The sequence below is a fragment of the Aspergillus pseudonomiae genome (assembly GCF_009193645.1).
Source record: "Aspergillus pseudonomiae strain CBS 119388 unplaced genomic scaffold BDV37scaffold_6, whole genome shotgun sequence".
NCBI lineage: Eukaryota > Fungi > Ascomycota > Eurotiomycetes > Eurotiales > Aspergillaceae > Aspergillus > Aspergillus pseudonomiae.
This window is the reverse complement of record NW_022475998.1, coordinates 207,501-219,374: the sequence shown is the minus strand read 5'-3', so window position 1 is coordinate 219,374 and position 11,874 is coordinate 207,501. Positions and strand designations below refer to the sequence as shown.

The 11,874-nt window shown below is 51.6% G+C and overlaps 2 protein-coding genes across 2 annotated transcripts; both read left to right on the top strand.

Moving 5' to 3' along the window:
* Window positions 1–1,874: 1,874 nt before the first annotated feature.
* BDV37DRAFT_172228 (putative membrane-tethered transcription factor (SPT23)) lies at window positions 1,875–6,732 on the top strand. Its single transcript, XM_032079359.1, has 4 exons — window positions 1,875–2,683; window positions 2,736–3,640; window positions 3,695–6,194; window positions 6,261–6,732. The coding sequence occupies exons 1-4, from the start codon at window positions 1,985–1,987 to the stop codon at window positions 6,390–6,392; spliced, it is 4,236 nt and encodes a 1,411-aa protein (XP_031945745.1). The 5' UTR covers window positions 1,875–1,984; the 3' UTR covers window positions 6,393–6,732.
* A 150-nt stretch (window positions 6,733–6,882) lies between these two features.
* BDV37DRAFT_238618 (putative TMEM1 family protein) lies at window positions 6,883–11,476 on the top strand. Its single transcript, XM_032080862.1, has 4 exons — window positions 6,883–7,033; window positions 7,093–9,617; window positions 9,689–10,765; window positions 10,837–11,476. The coding sequence occupies exons 1-4, from the start codon at window positions 6,994–6,996 to the stop codon at window positions 11,467–11,469; spliced, it is 4,275 nt and encodes a 1,424-aa protein (XP_031945744.1). The 5' UTR covers window positions 6,883–6,993; the 3' UTR covers window positions 11,470–11,476.
* Window positions 11,477–11,874: the final 398 nt, after the last annotated feature.

Sequence of the window (11,874 nt, the reverse complement as noted above, 5' to 3'; positions counted from 1 at the left end):
CGGTATTCTTCAACCATTGATTTAGGGGCGTGGCCGCTCGACGCTGGAAGATAGTACTGCTGCTACTCCTGAGTACATGTGTTCTTCCTTCCTCTTCTCTGTCTCTTTCTCTTCCTCTTTGTTTTTCTTCTTCCTTCAACCCTGGCCTCACGCTTGTAGCCTAGGTTAACCTCGAGACCCTTTTCCAAGACGTTGATTCAAGGGCTCTGTCACACCATTACAAAACCTCAGAGAGACTAAGAACCCCTGCGTGACCCCCGATTATCTACCTACCAATAGCCATATAACCTAATGCCAGCATTCGTGTATTGAAAGCCCTGGGAACAACTGACCCTGCCACGCAGAAAGACCTAACTAAAGTTTTAACGACATGGTATACGACAAACTAAACAAAAACCAGCACGTTCCATCACAGCAGACCTCTGTTTGCAAGATAAGAGTATGATGGATGAGCTCGACAAATGACTCCTTTAATAACATGCATAATGAGTAGTGTCAATGACTAGAGCTTTCTGGGTAGATAAAAGGAGACGAAGGGTATCCTGAGTAAGCAGGTAACCCTGTCATTACTGTGTGCGGACTCTACGGAGGATCAGAAGCCAAAGCTGGACTCCTGTAGAGAGATACATGTTTACCGAGGTGATACACAGGTAGTGATTGTGACGCTCGTGTTTGCTTCTGATGAGGTCGACAATAATAGAAGAAATGCTTACTAGTCCGAGTTGCACTGCGTACACATGCTTTTATCATTAATGTTGATACAAGGGCGGCGTACTCCGCCTAGATATGTTATCCTGGTAGTAATAACAGTAGCAAGGGGAATTATTCGCTGTGCAGACGCGATCTACAACACTTTGAAATTAACCTTTATAGACTTAATCCCACGGAAAAAGTTTTAATCAAGGTTGCCTAGTAGATAGAACTTGGTGAAGTGGCTCGTATGCGGGGAAAGTACAATCATATGGTGCGATGTCGGCATTCTTAACAATATATATCTGCCAAGTAAGCGGTTTATTGAACAAAGGAAACTTAGAAATCGGTAGGCTGGAGGTCCATGCCCTCTGTGCTGGCAATTGTCTTTGTGGTTTGAGAGATTTTGTTTAAATTCGCGTGTTGAGGTTCCTACTCAATGTCTAATGTGAAGGCCTGCCAATGGAGAGTATCAATTACTATGGAGTACGAGTAGTATCTCTAAATTCCTGGGGCAACGAGAGATAGCCTGATTCATGACTGAGGCATTCGTTTCCGAGCATTACTAAGGAATTACGTAAGCCAGGCTCTCACAGCCAATCAATATCTGGCAACCTAATTGACCTTGGGGCTTCCCATGTGTGGCTGATAGCCCCAAAGGGCTTAGCGGCACTCAACCCGCCCCGGCTCACCGCGAAGTTGTCATTTGCTCCCAGGACAGACTCTGATTCACGATAACACCATTTGGCCCTCCCTTTCCCCATCTCTTCGTGCACTTACATTGGGCCGTTGCGCTGGATCCTTGTTCAGATATCCTGCTCCAGCGCTGCGTTTTCGAAGAAACACTATATCCCTACTGCTGTCCTCCGATATCTACTGCCCCTCGGACACTCGCCGCTCCAGAGTCGGTCTGCCTTTCCAACCCTCACTTTCCCCTTTACGAAAGCGCCGCGCCTCCGTCTCCGCTCTTTACGCCCCGTCTCACCGTCAACACTTTCGCCCGCAGGAAGTCAACAACCCGGATTGCCCACTCGGTGACCACGGATCGCTTTGCAATTCGCTTAGATGGATAAAATTTGTTGGTAGTGAAAGAGGTTGAACCGCGTGTGTGTGAGATTAGTGTTAATCGATCGATCCTTTATCGCCTCGCTACTTGGTACCTATTTGCCCGAACGATTTCGTTACTTGTAAGGGGTTGGCCCTAAGGAGTGGGATCACACCAGGAGACTATCGAGGCTACCGACAGACCTCGAGCTCTTGGTCTTATACTTGCTGTTCCTGACGGGATTCGAGGATGGGACCGGCGGATGCTGCGTCTTCACCCACTTTTCCTGCCCTGGATCCGATCATTGTTGATAACGAGATGGATAACCCATATCAAGACGCCAACCTAGACTTCATTGACTCTGCGCGATTACAGATGTCGTCTGAAAACGCTGGCCGGGATTTCGACGATCTCTTCGCCCATTCCACCTCGTCCCGCACCGTCACAGAATCGGGCTCCGTGTGCTTGTCGCCCTCGGATTTGTCCCTTAAGCGACCATACCAAGATCAAGATACATTACGACAGCCGAATCTTGTGAAACCAGATTCTCCGGCGGAGTCCCCGGAAGCCTCAAGCCGCAGCTCCTCGTCGGAGTCCCCCCGGGATCATCTTCGAAACGCTTCAGTCGCCTCGTCCGCATCGGCGATTCAGAGCGAAACTCATATCATGCCGTTCGGGTATACGTCAGAGGATTGGCTCAGCCAGGAGTTAAGCTCAGTCAAAGAAGAATCGCTGTTTGGGTTTGACCCTTCTTCTATAGCCAGCATGGATGGCGCTTTCCCAGATTTGGAGTCGAGTAACAAGGCCATGGATGCAGCTTTCGATTTTGAAAGTGCCGCTAGTAGCCCAAGTCCCTTGAAGATTGAATCTACTCCGCAGCCGACATCGCAGAAGAGCTTGAGAACACAGTTCCGCAGTACATCGGCATCAAAGCGATCCGCCTCTCCGGTAAGGTCTTATCACGTTTTCATAGCAGACCGCCTTGGCTAACGTTTCCCAGCAGTTCCACTCGACGGGATCGCCGTATTTCCGCCACAACGCTAAAGAACCCTCTCCCTTCGCAAACTCCGGTCTATCCAGTCAAGGCAAGTCACCCATCAACCAATGGGCTGGCCGGTCGCCTTCTTCACTACTAGAGGAGAGCTTCGGGGGTATCAATATGGACGCCAGCTCGCCTTTGAACTCCAACTTGAACTTTGTCCCGAACAATTTCACCAACTTTGGCCTCAACTTCGCACCATCTCCCCCGCAAAGCAACATGAAGTTGGAAACAACGCAGCGTCATGTTCTGACCGTTCATCCTACCTCTCTCAAGTCACGCGTGGAGACCCAGATTCCCATTAGGTTAACTCTATTCCCGTTGCCCGCCGGCGTGAAGAAAGTACGGTTGCCAAGTCACACCATCTCCAAACCAAAATTCCTTGCCCCAGCGTCAGCCGACCGCGCTCCGGACACCGTAGAGCTGCACACAAGTCTTGTCTGTACGAGTGCAATGCAGGATCAGGAAAAACTGAAGAAGGCATTTGCACGAGCAAGAGGAGAACCGCGCTACCGTTCCTCCAGCTCAAGCCCTTGTCCTGCCGATGACGTACAGGAAGATGATAAGCCTTTAGACGGAGGAGAGGTCAAGATTTGCTCGGGATGCATACAGCGCGAACGGAAGCGAGCTTTTCGTAAAAAGCAGAGGAAACCAGAAGAGGATGAGCTCTTCCAGAAAGATGAAGAAAAGAGGGTCATTGTGTTCAACACCAATGAGATCAAGGATTGGACGGAGCCTTCTAAGAACGCCGTGCCCAATTATGGTGACATTCCGAACCCAGCTGTCCCGGCCGGAGCCATGCAGGTAGAGCTCCCTATGCGAATCGCTTGCTATTGCAGACATCAGAATGAGAAGCTGGGATTTCAGTAAGCCAAGCCACATGCCATTTATCAGGTCGACGACTAACTATTCTTTCTCAGAGTCATCTTTACGGTCAAGGATTATAAGGACAATGTTATTGCCCAGGCGATAACGAACTCTATTATGATTACAGATGACCACAAAACCCATGCTCCTCCTGCTCCGCCGGCCCCCGGCCCTTCACCTTCTCTACCTGATGGAACACAGTTGCCGGGTGTTGGTGTATTCCCGTCTGGTCCGGTCCTGGACACTGGAAAGTCATCTGCTTCATCGCAACCATCGTCTGCCACAGATCTGCAAGGGCTTCAGCAGAGGTTCAACACGCAATATCAGCTGACCTCAGGGTCTTTTGCCATACCCCAGAATGGCACGACATCGTCTACATCACGCAGTCTGTCACGTCAAACGTCACCGAACGACTTCCAAGGCCCGATGAGCAAGAGGCGTAAACACAGCAATTCCGGAAGACTTCCATCCGAGCTAACCATGACTAAACTGGACAATGTGCCACCACCTGCCGGTGTTTCTGGCACTCCAGCCCTTAACAACGATTCGCCTTTCTCCGCACCGCGCGGGTTTGCTTCGCCTGTCGAAAGGCCTTTCGTGACAGCATCAGCCCTGTCCGGTCAATTCCCGAACAGTCCTCCAACTCCTAATAGCAGCGAGAGCAATCCCTTTTTCAACCCTACCTCGCAACAGCAGCAAAGTATAGATAGTTTCATTCAACAGCAATTGATGTCGGCACCAAATTCCGCTCAACCGAGCCGTCCTGGAACCCCCGGGCCCTCTACGCGGAACAACTTCCAAGAGCAAAACATTAGTCTTCCATTGGGCCCTAATACGGCAACCCCAATGTGGCCTCCTCTCACGAATGCTGGAAACCGATTGCCTTCCGTCATTCACAAGCTAGTTCCAGCCGAGGGCTCTATCACGGGAGGAACTGAAGTGACGCTCTTGGGAAGTGGGTTTTATCCCGGCATGGAAGTTGTCTTCGGCGACACCCTGGCTACAACCACGACCTTTTGGGGTGACAAATGCCTCAACTGCTTGACCCCACCTGCACTCCAGCCTGGACTGGTGGCAGTCGTCTTCAAACATGAACATCCCACCTTTGGTCAGGTACAGACGCCTCAACCTCTACTGCCGAAACAGCAACAGTTTTTCCGGTATGTGGATGACCGGGAGCTCCAAATGTATCGCCTCGCTCTGGGTATACTAGGACAGAAACTTGGCAGCCAGGCGGATGCCTTCCAAACTGCTCAGCAGATCATGGGTAGCGACCCCAAATCCATGTTCGGCCTGCAAAAGGATTTCCAAGGTGGCTCGGGCGGTGGCCATCAGCGGCAAGTGCCCGGACTAGAGTCACAAGGTAAACTAGGCGACATGGACTCCAAGATGTTGACCTACCTTGAATTTGTCGATCTCGATGACAACCCTCGCCCGCCGAAGTACAATTCACGCTGCGCAACGGGCCAGACCTTGCTTCACTTCGCAGCATCCTTGGGGCTGACACGCTTTGTCGCGGGACTGCTTGCTAGAGGTGCCAATCCGGACGTGCAGGACAACACCGGGAATACGCCCATGCATCTGGCTGCCTTGAATGGCCATGCCCATATCGTCAACAGGCTCCGTCTGGCTGGGGCTACTGTCACTACCCGTAGTATTCGCGGTTTTACTCCCGCTGACATTGCTTCTACCCTACCCGCTCATCAGGCTGCTTTGGTTCCAGCACAGCATCGCCGGTCACGAAGCGTTGGGTCATTGTCATCATTGCGACGCAGACACAGTAGCTCCGCATCCCTTCACTCACTGTGGGGGTCTTCCTCGGGTTCGTTTGATGAAGCCATCGACGACTCGGATGATCTGGATGACGTCGACAGTGACGATCTCGAGTTTACAGTGTCACGGCGGTCAAGCATGCATCAAGATGTGCCGGCACCGCTCCCTAATGCCGAACAACCTTCGGCGCCTGAGGATGCACGGCCATTCTCTCCGCCAGCCGCTCTTGTCGCTTGGCGGAATCAGTTACAGACCCAGATCAATCAGTTCCAACAAAGCGTGGCCAATGCGTTCCCTAACCTTCCCGCATTGCCACCGATGCCGGCTTTGCCTGACTATCAAGCGCACCCCATGATGCGTCGCATTACAAACCTCGTTCCCCACAGGCCTTCCACCGCTCGATCGGCTAAGGAAGGCTGGTGGGACCTCCTGACAGGCAATTCTGCCCCCAATACCACGGAGCTGCCTTCTTACGAAGAGCTGTATCCGCAACAGGATGAACAGGGTGGCGAAGATGCGACCCGTATGAAGAAATCGAGCATGTTACAAGCGGCTACCGATGCAGTTTTGGATCAACATTTTGAGACACAGACCAGTGTGCAAGTCAGTGCGCAAGCCAGTACATCTCGGGCAGTCACGGTCACCCAGGAGAATGAGGATCTTAAAGATATCCGTATTGGCCGAAGGGTAATCTCTCGCGAGCAGCAACAGCATCTCCGGGAGCAGCAAGCACAGAGGATGAAGGGGCTCCGTAGTGACCGCAATCTGTACTTTATTTGGGTAAGTCGGCCTGTTAGCGTATATTTTCGCACTGTTTCAAGCTTCGCCGTTACTGACTGCTCTTAGATTCCTCTTTTGGTTCTGGTTATCTGCGCATGGGCTCGAAGCTATGTTCCCAGCATTTGGCAAGGATTCTCCAGCGGTATTGAGTTTGTGAAGACCCGCTATGCGCAGCGCGCGTTAGATCTTGGAGTTTAGATATCACTTTCTCTCTTTCCCCCCCTTTCTTTCCCCTTTTTCTACCTCCCTTTCCCTAATTTCCCCTTTGCAGTCTGTTGTTTCAAGCTCGGGCGTTCTGTCCTCTAGGCGGGTGATATTATCGGTTTCCAATATTGTTGTTTGGTTCGTTGTTTTGACATAATGATGGGATACGATTCGGTGTTTTGCACTGTGAGCACTTTTCATTTGAAATATTGTACAGAGCTGTTGGTTGTATCATAATCGGGTTATCCTGGTTGTGAGGGCAGTTAGCAAAGCGATGGTGAATATCTACTGTGTATATAGTTCCCTATTAATTCAAATAGAGCCCTTGAAGATATTGTGGTTTTCAATAAGCTATGGCGTTGTTCGCTTGTATAGTACAGTGTATATCAAGACCAGTCCGTAGGATGCCAAGAGGGAGCCGCAACGTGGAGAAGGCGGTCTCCGTTCTCGAACAACATCACTTTAGTGCCTGCCCCCGAATTCACTTCATTCGGCATTTCCAGATACTTTTCCCGCTAGGAATTTTGGTTCGCTCCAACGGCATGCTTCTTGGGAGCTAGTTCTCTGTCACAGCCCCGAAACGCCCTCGGGAAACATGGATCCCTCACCGCAGGCGGGCTCAAGCAGTGTCACCGGTGTGTGAAGACCGCGATGGTCCTAGCAGGGTTGCATACTGACTGACCTGGATCTTCAGTCGAATATACCGACCCTTCCGGCTTGTTCCCTCTCGTTGAACCCGTTCTTGCGAAGAAACTCCCCCTGAAGAACCTTCACTGGAAGTCACCTACCCGCCCCGTTCGATCCATCGAGTCCCTCCGCATCGGCTTCGTTCCTGCCCAGAATGAGGCCACCGAGCGCAAACCCTCCGGCGATAGCGCCGTGCCGCATCGCCGTCACCAAATCCCCGGCCTCCGTCAGACGCCCTATCTAAAGATCTTCCTTTTACGCTGCGATGATAATGATACCTACAAATCGACTTCTAGGAAGACATTGCGCGAATGGATCAAGTCGCAAGGCTCGATGTCGCAGTCCACCACAAGCCAGGAGAAGCATGACGCATGTGAATGGTTGATTCTACATGTTGTGCAAGATGGAGAGGGTGCGGAAAAGGCTACACCGTCGTCTAAATGGGGTCGCGCCGGTACGACGGTCCTCGAGAAGGTCAAGGCCGATTTCAATGGCACTTCGAAGTCCGCCGTGGACCGGGTAGCTCAGTTGCGTCTACCTAAGCAGGGAACCACGCAGAAACCACCGGATTTGGCTGACCAGCTGGAAGACTTTATCGAGAAGATCAAGAATGGTATTCTCGCCTCGTTCGATCTTCGCGTGGCACAATATGAGGACGATATCAAAGAGAAGGATTCACAGAGAAGTCTGCCCGGATGGAACTTTTGCACGTTCTTTATCTTGAAGGAGGGTCTGGCGCGAGGCTTCGAAAATGTAGGGTTGTTTGACGATGCGCTCCTTGGATACGATGAACTTTCTATCGGATTGGATACTGCGATTGAGGAACAACTTGGAGGGGGCGGAGAGTCACACGGTAGTGCCTTTTTGATGCACACCGAGGATTGGCAGAAGAAGGCCAAGGCTGCTTTAGAAAGCCCAGTAGCTTCGAAGGATGAGGAAGATGAAGAGCCAGCCCCAGTTCCCGAACTCGACGCGGACGATTTCCCCATTGACTCGAACAAGAAGGCCTACCGGGAGATGATCCTAGCTAGCAATATCTCTATCTTCGATTTCCGCATCTACATTTTCTCGCGACAACTAACCCTACTCCTCAGGGCGGCAAAGGCGCCCTCTCTGCTCAATAAGGAGCCCGATGCCGGTCAAACGCGAGCCAATACGAATAAGAAGCCGGAAAATCTGATGCTACTTTCCGAGATCTGCGAAAGAGCGACGGAGTTCATTAGCTTTGCTGCACGCAATCTCAGATGCGACCTGGAATCGGGGCTTGCCGATGTAGACAATGCCGGAAAAACGGAGGTCATCAACAATCTGGTGTCATCCTGGGCATACGCTGCTGCGTCGCAGATTCTATCGCAAACGTCCACTCCGACGCTCACTCTACCGGAGTCCTCTTTGCATGCGATGACTTCGCCAGCAGACACTGCTAGAGAATCCAGACCAGAGTTGCCTCGACGCAGCAGCTCACTGGTTAGCCCACCCAAGACTCGCCCCGGTCGCTCTAATACGGATATTCTATCCCCAGATGCACTGTCGTCTGTTCATTCAGGACTAGGCCAGGGAACACCCAAACTCGCGCTCGCTCCGGCTCCGAAGACTGGGTCCGAACAGTTGGCTTCCGCCAGAGGGGAGTTGCTGCTCATGGCTCGCCGGGTGATGGAAGAGATTGCTGGGCGTTGCGGATGGAGAGAGAAGTGGGATGATCTCGGTCTACTCTTTGACAGCGAAAGTGCTGGCAGTCGTGATATGACGGAAGTCTCTCTAGACGCCGAGGCATCGCAGCAAGCGGAAAAGCCCCAAAGAACTCATAACCTCTCGGGAATCGAATTGCCCGGGTTGAAGGCTGCTCTCCGCTCAAGAAAGTCCTTCCGCTCACACTTCGAAGAGCTAACGGATGATATGTATCGTCACCATATCACGGCAAATCGTACGTATTCCGCACAGATGGCCCTTGCGGACATGGCCCTCGTAAGGTTCCGGCAGAGCGACTACGGTGCAGCAGCCTCCTATTTTCACCAAATCACTCCTTTCTACGGCAGCAAGCAATGGACTATTCTGGAGGGTGTGATGCTAGAGATGTACGCGCGATGCTTAAAGGAGCTGCAACGGAGTGAGGAGTATGTTCGAATGTCCCTTCGACTCCTTGCGAAGTTCGCCTCCCATAAACAGTCGAGCTTGTCGACGCGGCAGAAGACCATTGATGCGTCGTCCATATTTGCAGAGGAAGAATTAATCTCTCAATACGTTGACGAGTTGTTCGAGGCCTCCGGTGCCCTACAGAAAGAGGTCACGGCCCCTTTGACTGACTTCTTCGCGGATTTGCATGTTGATCCTGCTATTGTTCACTATAAAGATAAAGATGGATTTCAGATGCAGCTTTCATTACGCTTCCTCTTAGGAAAGCGAATTGAGGCTGACTCAATGAAAATTCGACTCGTCGGGACCGGAGGCAGTCAAAGCAATGAATACTGGCTGGAGTTACCCTCTAAGACGACTATCAAGTCGTCGTCGACGAAGGTCCTGGTCGATTCTTCGGTAAGTACTGTTTGCTGCTGTTTCTGGTTCACTCGCTCTACTTCGTGGCATTCAATAACCTTTCTACGTAGATGACACTGCAAGGAAAATACTACATTGACCGGGTTGAACTCCGAGCCCGCAGCATCCTTTTCACATCTGGGAGTGGGAAACATTCAGTCCTCCCCTTAGGGTTCAGAGAAGCAGTAGACGCCGAAGAAGATCGTCGGCCGTATATATACTGCTTCCCCCCACCCAAGGGGCTTCAGGCCAAAATCGTGTCGCCTCATCTTGTGAACCTTGAAGAGATGCGGACGCTTGAATTAGAACTTGACAGTGGGTGGAATGATATCAAGAGCGCTACTCTTCGAGTGAGGCCTGCCACTGCAGGGCTCCGCCTGCGAATAGCTGAAGCCGAAGTAGTGCAAGGCGACATCAAGATTGTTGCCAACAGCGAAACAGGGCATATCGAGTTCTCTCAATTAGGGCCTAACTCTTTCGTCCGGCTTAGGATCCCATACACAATGGAGGAGCATCACCCAATGCTCTCCGCACGCGCAGAGGTTGGATATGAGACGACAAACGGGCAGTTCTCGTACTCCTCTCTGCACAGCATCGTATCAGGCTTACCCATCAGCGTCAACGTCCAGGATACCTTCAAGGATCAGGTACTCTTTTCTCGATTTACGGTCAGCCCAGCCATGATGATTCCTCTCCGCATCCTCAAATGCAGCATCCCGGGTTCAGATGTCTATCACGTTCAGTCTAATATCGGTGACTCGGTCGCAATGAACGTCTTTCCCAAACAGCCCGCATCCTTACTCTACAAGATACAGCAGCGGGAGGAAGCCGTAATGTCACCTGGTGCGAGACGCTCACTCCGTCTCAGTGTTGATTTTACCTGCGTAGACGATGAATGTCTGAACGCGGTTGAGAAGACCTTCAAAGAAAGCATCGCAACCAGTGACTACCAGCAATACAGTGCTCTCCTTACATCGCACATTGTCGACACGTTTCGCACACAGCTATCGACTTCCGAGATGGAAGTCATCGGGCTCGTCCGGGAGGTGGAAACACTACCCTATTCCAGTGTCAAGTGGGAGATGCTTCTAAGTGCGCTGAAGCAACCACTTGATGGTTTGAAAACTTGGCTCCAGGAGTGGCACCAGGTAAGTGCAGCTGGGGCGCTTTTGAAGGTTCTATGCCTTGCATACAGGAGCTTGTGCTGACGTGTACGCAGAATCACCCTATCATCAGCCTTCCAGATCAGCCATCAATCCCCCGCCGGCACATCATCATCCCCGTGGACATTCCCGAGATCCAAGTGGTGCATACTGCCGAGCTGCGACTCCGCAACCTCGCCGGCCAACCCCCACACGCCGCGGTCGGGCAGATGATCGCAGCCGAGCTCAGCCTACGCCATACGCGCAGATGGTGTTCGCCCGAGCATCGCGAGAATGCGGGAGGGCCGCTCGAATTCTCGTACGAGATCCATGCGAACCCGGAGCTCTGGCTCGTGGGCGGCCGTCGACGAGGGAACTTCACCGCGGAGGAGGGGGAGACTAAGACCTTTGCGGTGATGCTTCTTCCCCAGAAGGCGGGACATCTTCTTCTCCCGGGCCTCGAAATCAAGACCTTCGTGCCCGCGTCCTCGGCCACACCGCCGAAGCCACCAGCGCCTGCCACTGGCCCCGCCGGTACAGCGCCGGTCTTGCAACGACGACAGATTGCATGTGAGGTCGACTACCGCAATCACGGGGAGACCGTTTTGGTACTTCCGGACCTACGAAGCACGACCGTCAGTCTTAGCCTGTCGGGAGGAAACCATGGCGCGGCATGGTTAATCGACTCGGAGCGAAGAGTTCTTGCGTAGTATTTACAAGTACATAAACCGGTAAATATGACCATTAATGACAGGCAATTGAGTGAGAATCAGTAAATAGATATAGTGATACCAAATCGGGCAACCCAAACCAATCACTCCACCCAGGGCAAAAAAGATAGACAAAATAACACAAAAAATAAAATTCTCATAAAAAACACCTCACAATGTACTGGAGAGTAACAATAGGCACCCAAAAAGGTCTAGCCCCATACCAAAAAGTAAACTGAAAAAAAAAAAAAAAAAAAAAAAAGAAAAGAGAACGAAAAAGAAAAATGTAAATGAAAATGGAAAGGTGTCGCTGTCAAAGTTTTCTCTGCGAAAGTCTGAGATCAACCTTAATTCTTAATTCTTTGTATGTCGGGCGGCGGGCCTAACCACGACCCTCAAGGAACA

Bases quoted from the DNA above. Each gene is read 5' to 3' on its own strand.
- BDV37DRAFT_172228 (XM_032079359.1), top strand. From the start codon at position 1,985: ATGGGACCGGCGGATGCTGCGTCTTCACCCACTTTTCCTGCCCTGGAT. The intron at 3,641-3,694 runs GTAAGCCAAGCC...ATTCTTTCTCAG, and splicing joins AATGAGAAGCTGGGATTTCA to AGTCATCTTTACGGTCAAGG. The intron at 6,195-6,260 runs GTAAGTCGGCCT...GACTGCTCTTAG, and splicing joins GCAATCTGTACTTTATTTGG to ATTCCTCTTTTGGTTCTGGT.
- BDV37DRAFT_238618 (XM_032080862.1), top strand. From the start codon at position 6,994: ATGGATCCCTCACCGCAGGCGGGCTCAAGCAGTGTCACCG. The intron at 9,618-9,688 runs GTAAGTACTGTT...CTTTCTACGTAG, and splicing joins AGGTCCTGGTCGATTCTTCG to ATGACACTGCAAGGAAAATA. The intron at 10,766-10,836 runs GTAAGTGCAGCT...ACGTGTACGCAG, and splicing joins GGCTCCAGGAGTGGCACCAG to AATCACCCTATCATCAGCCT.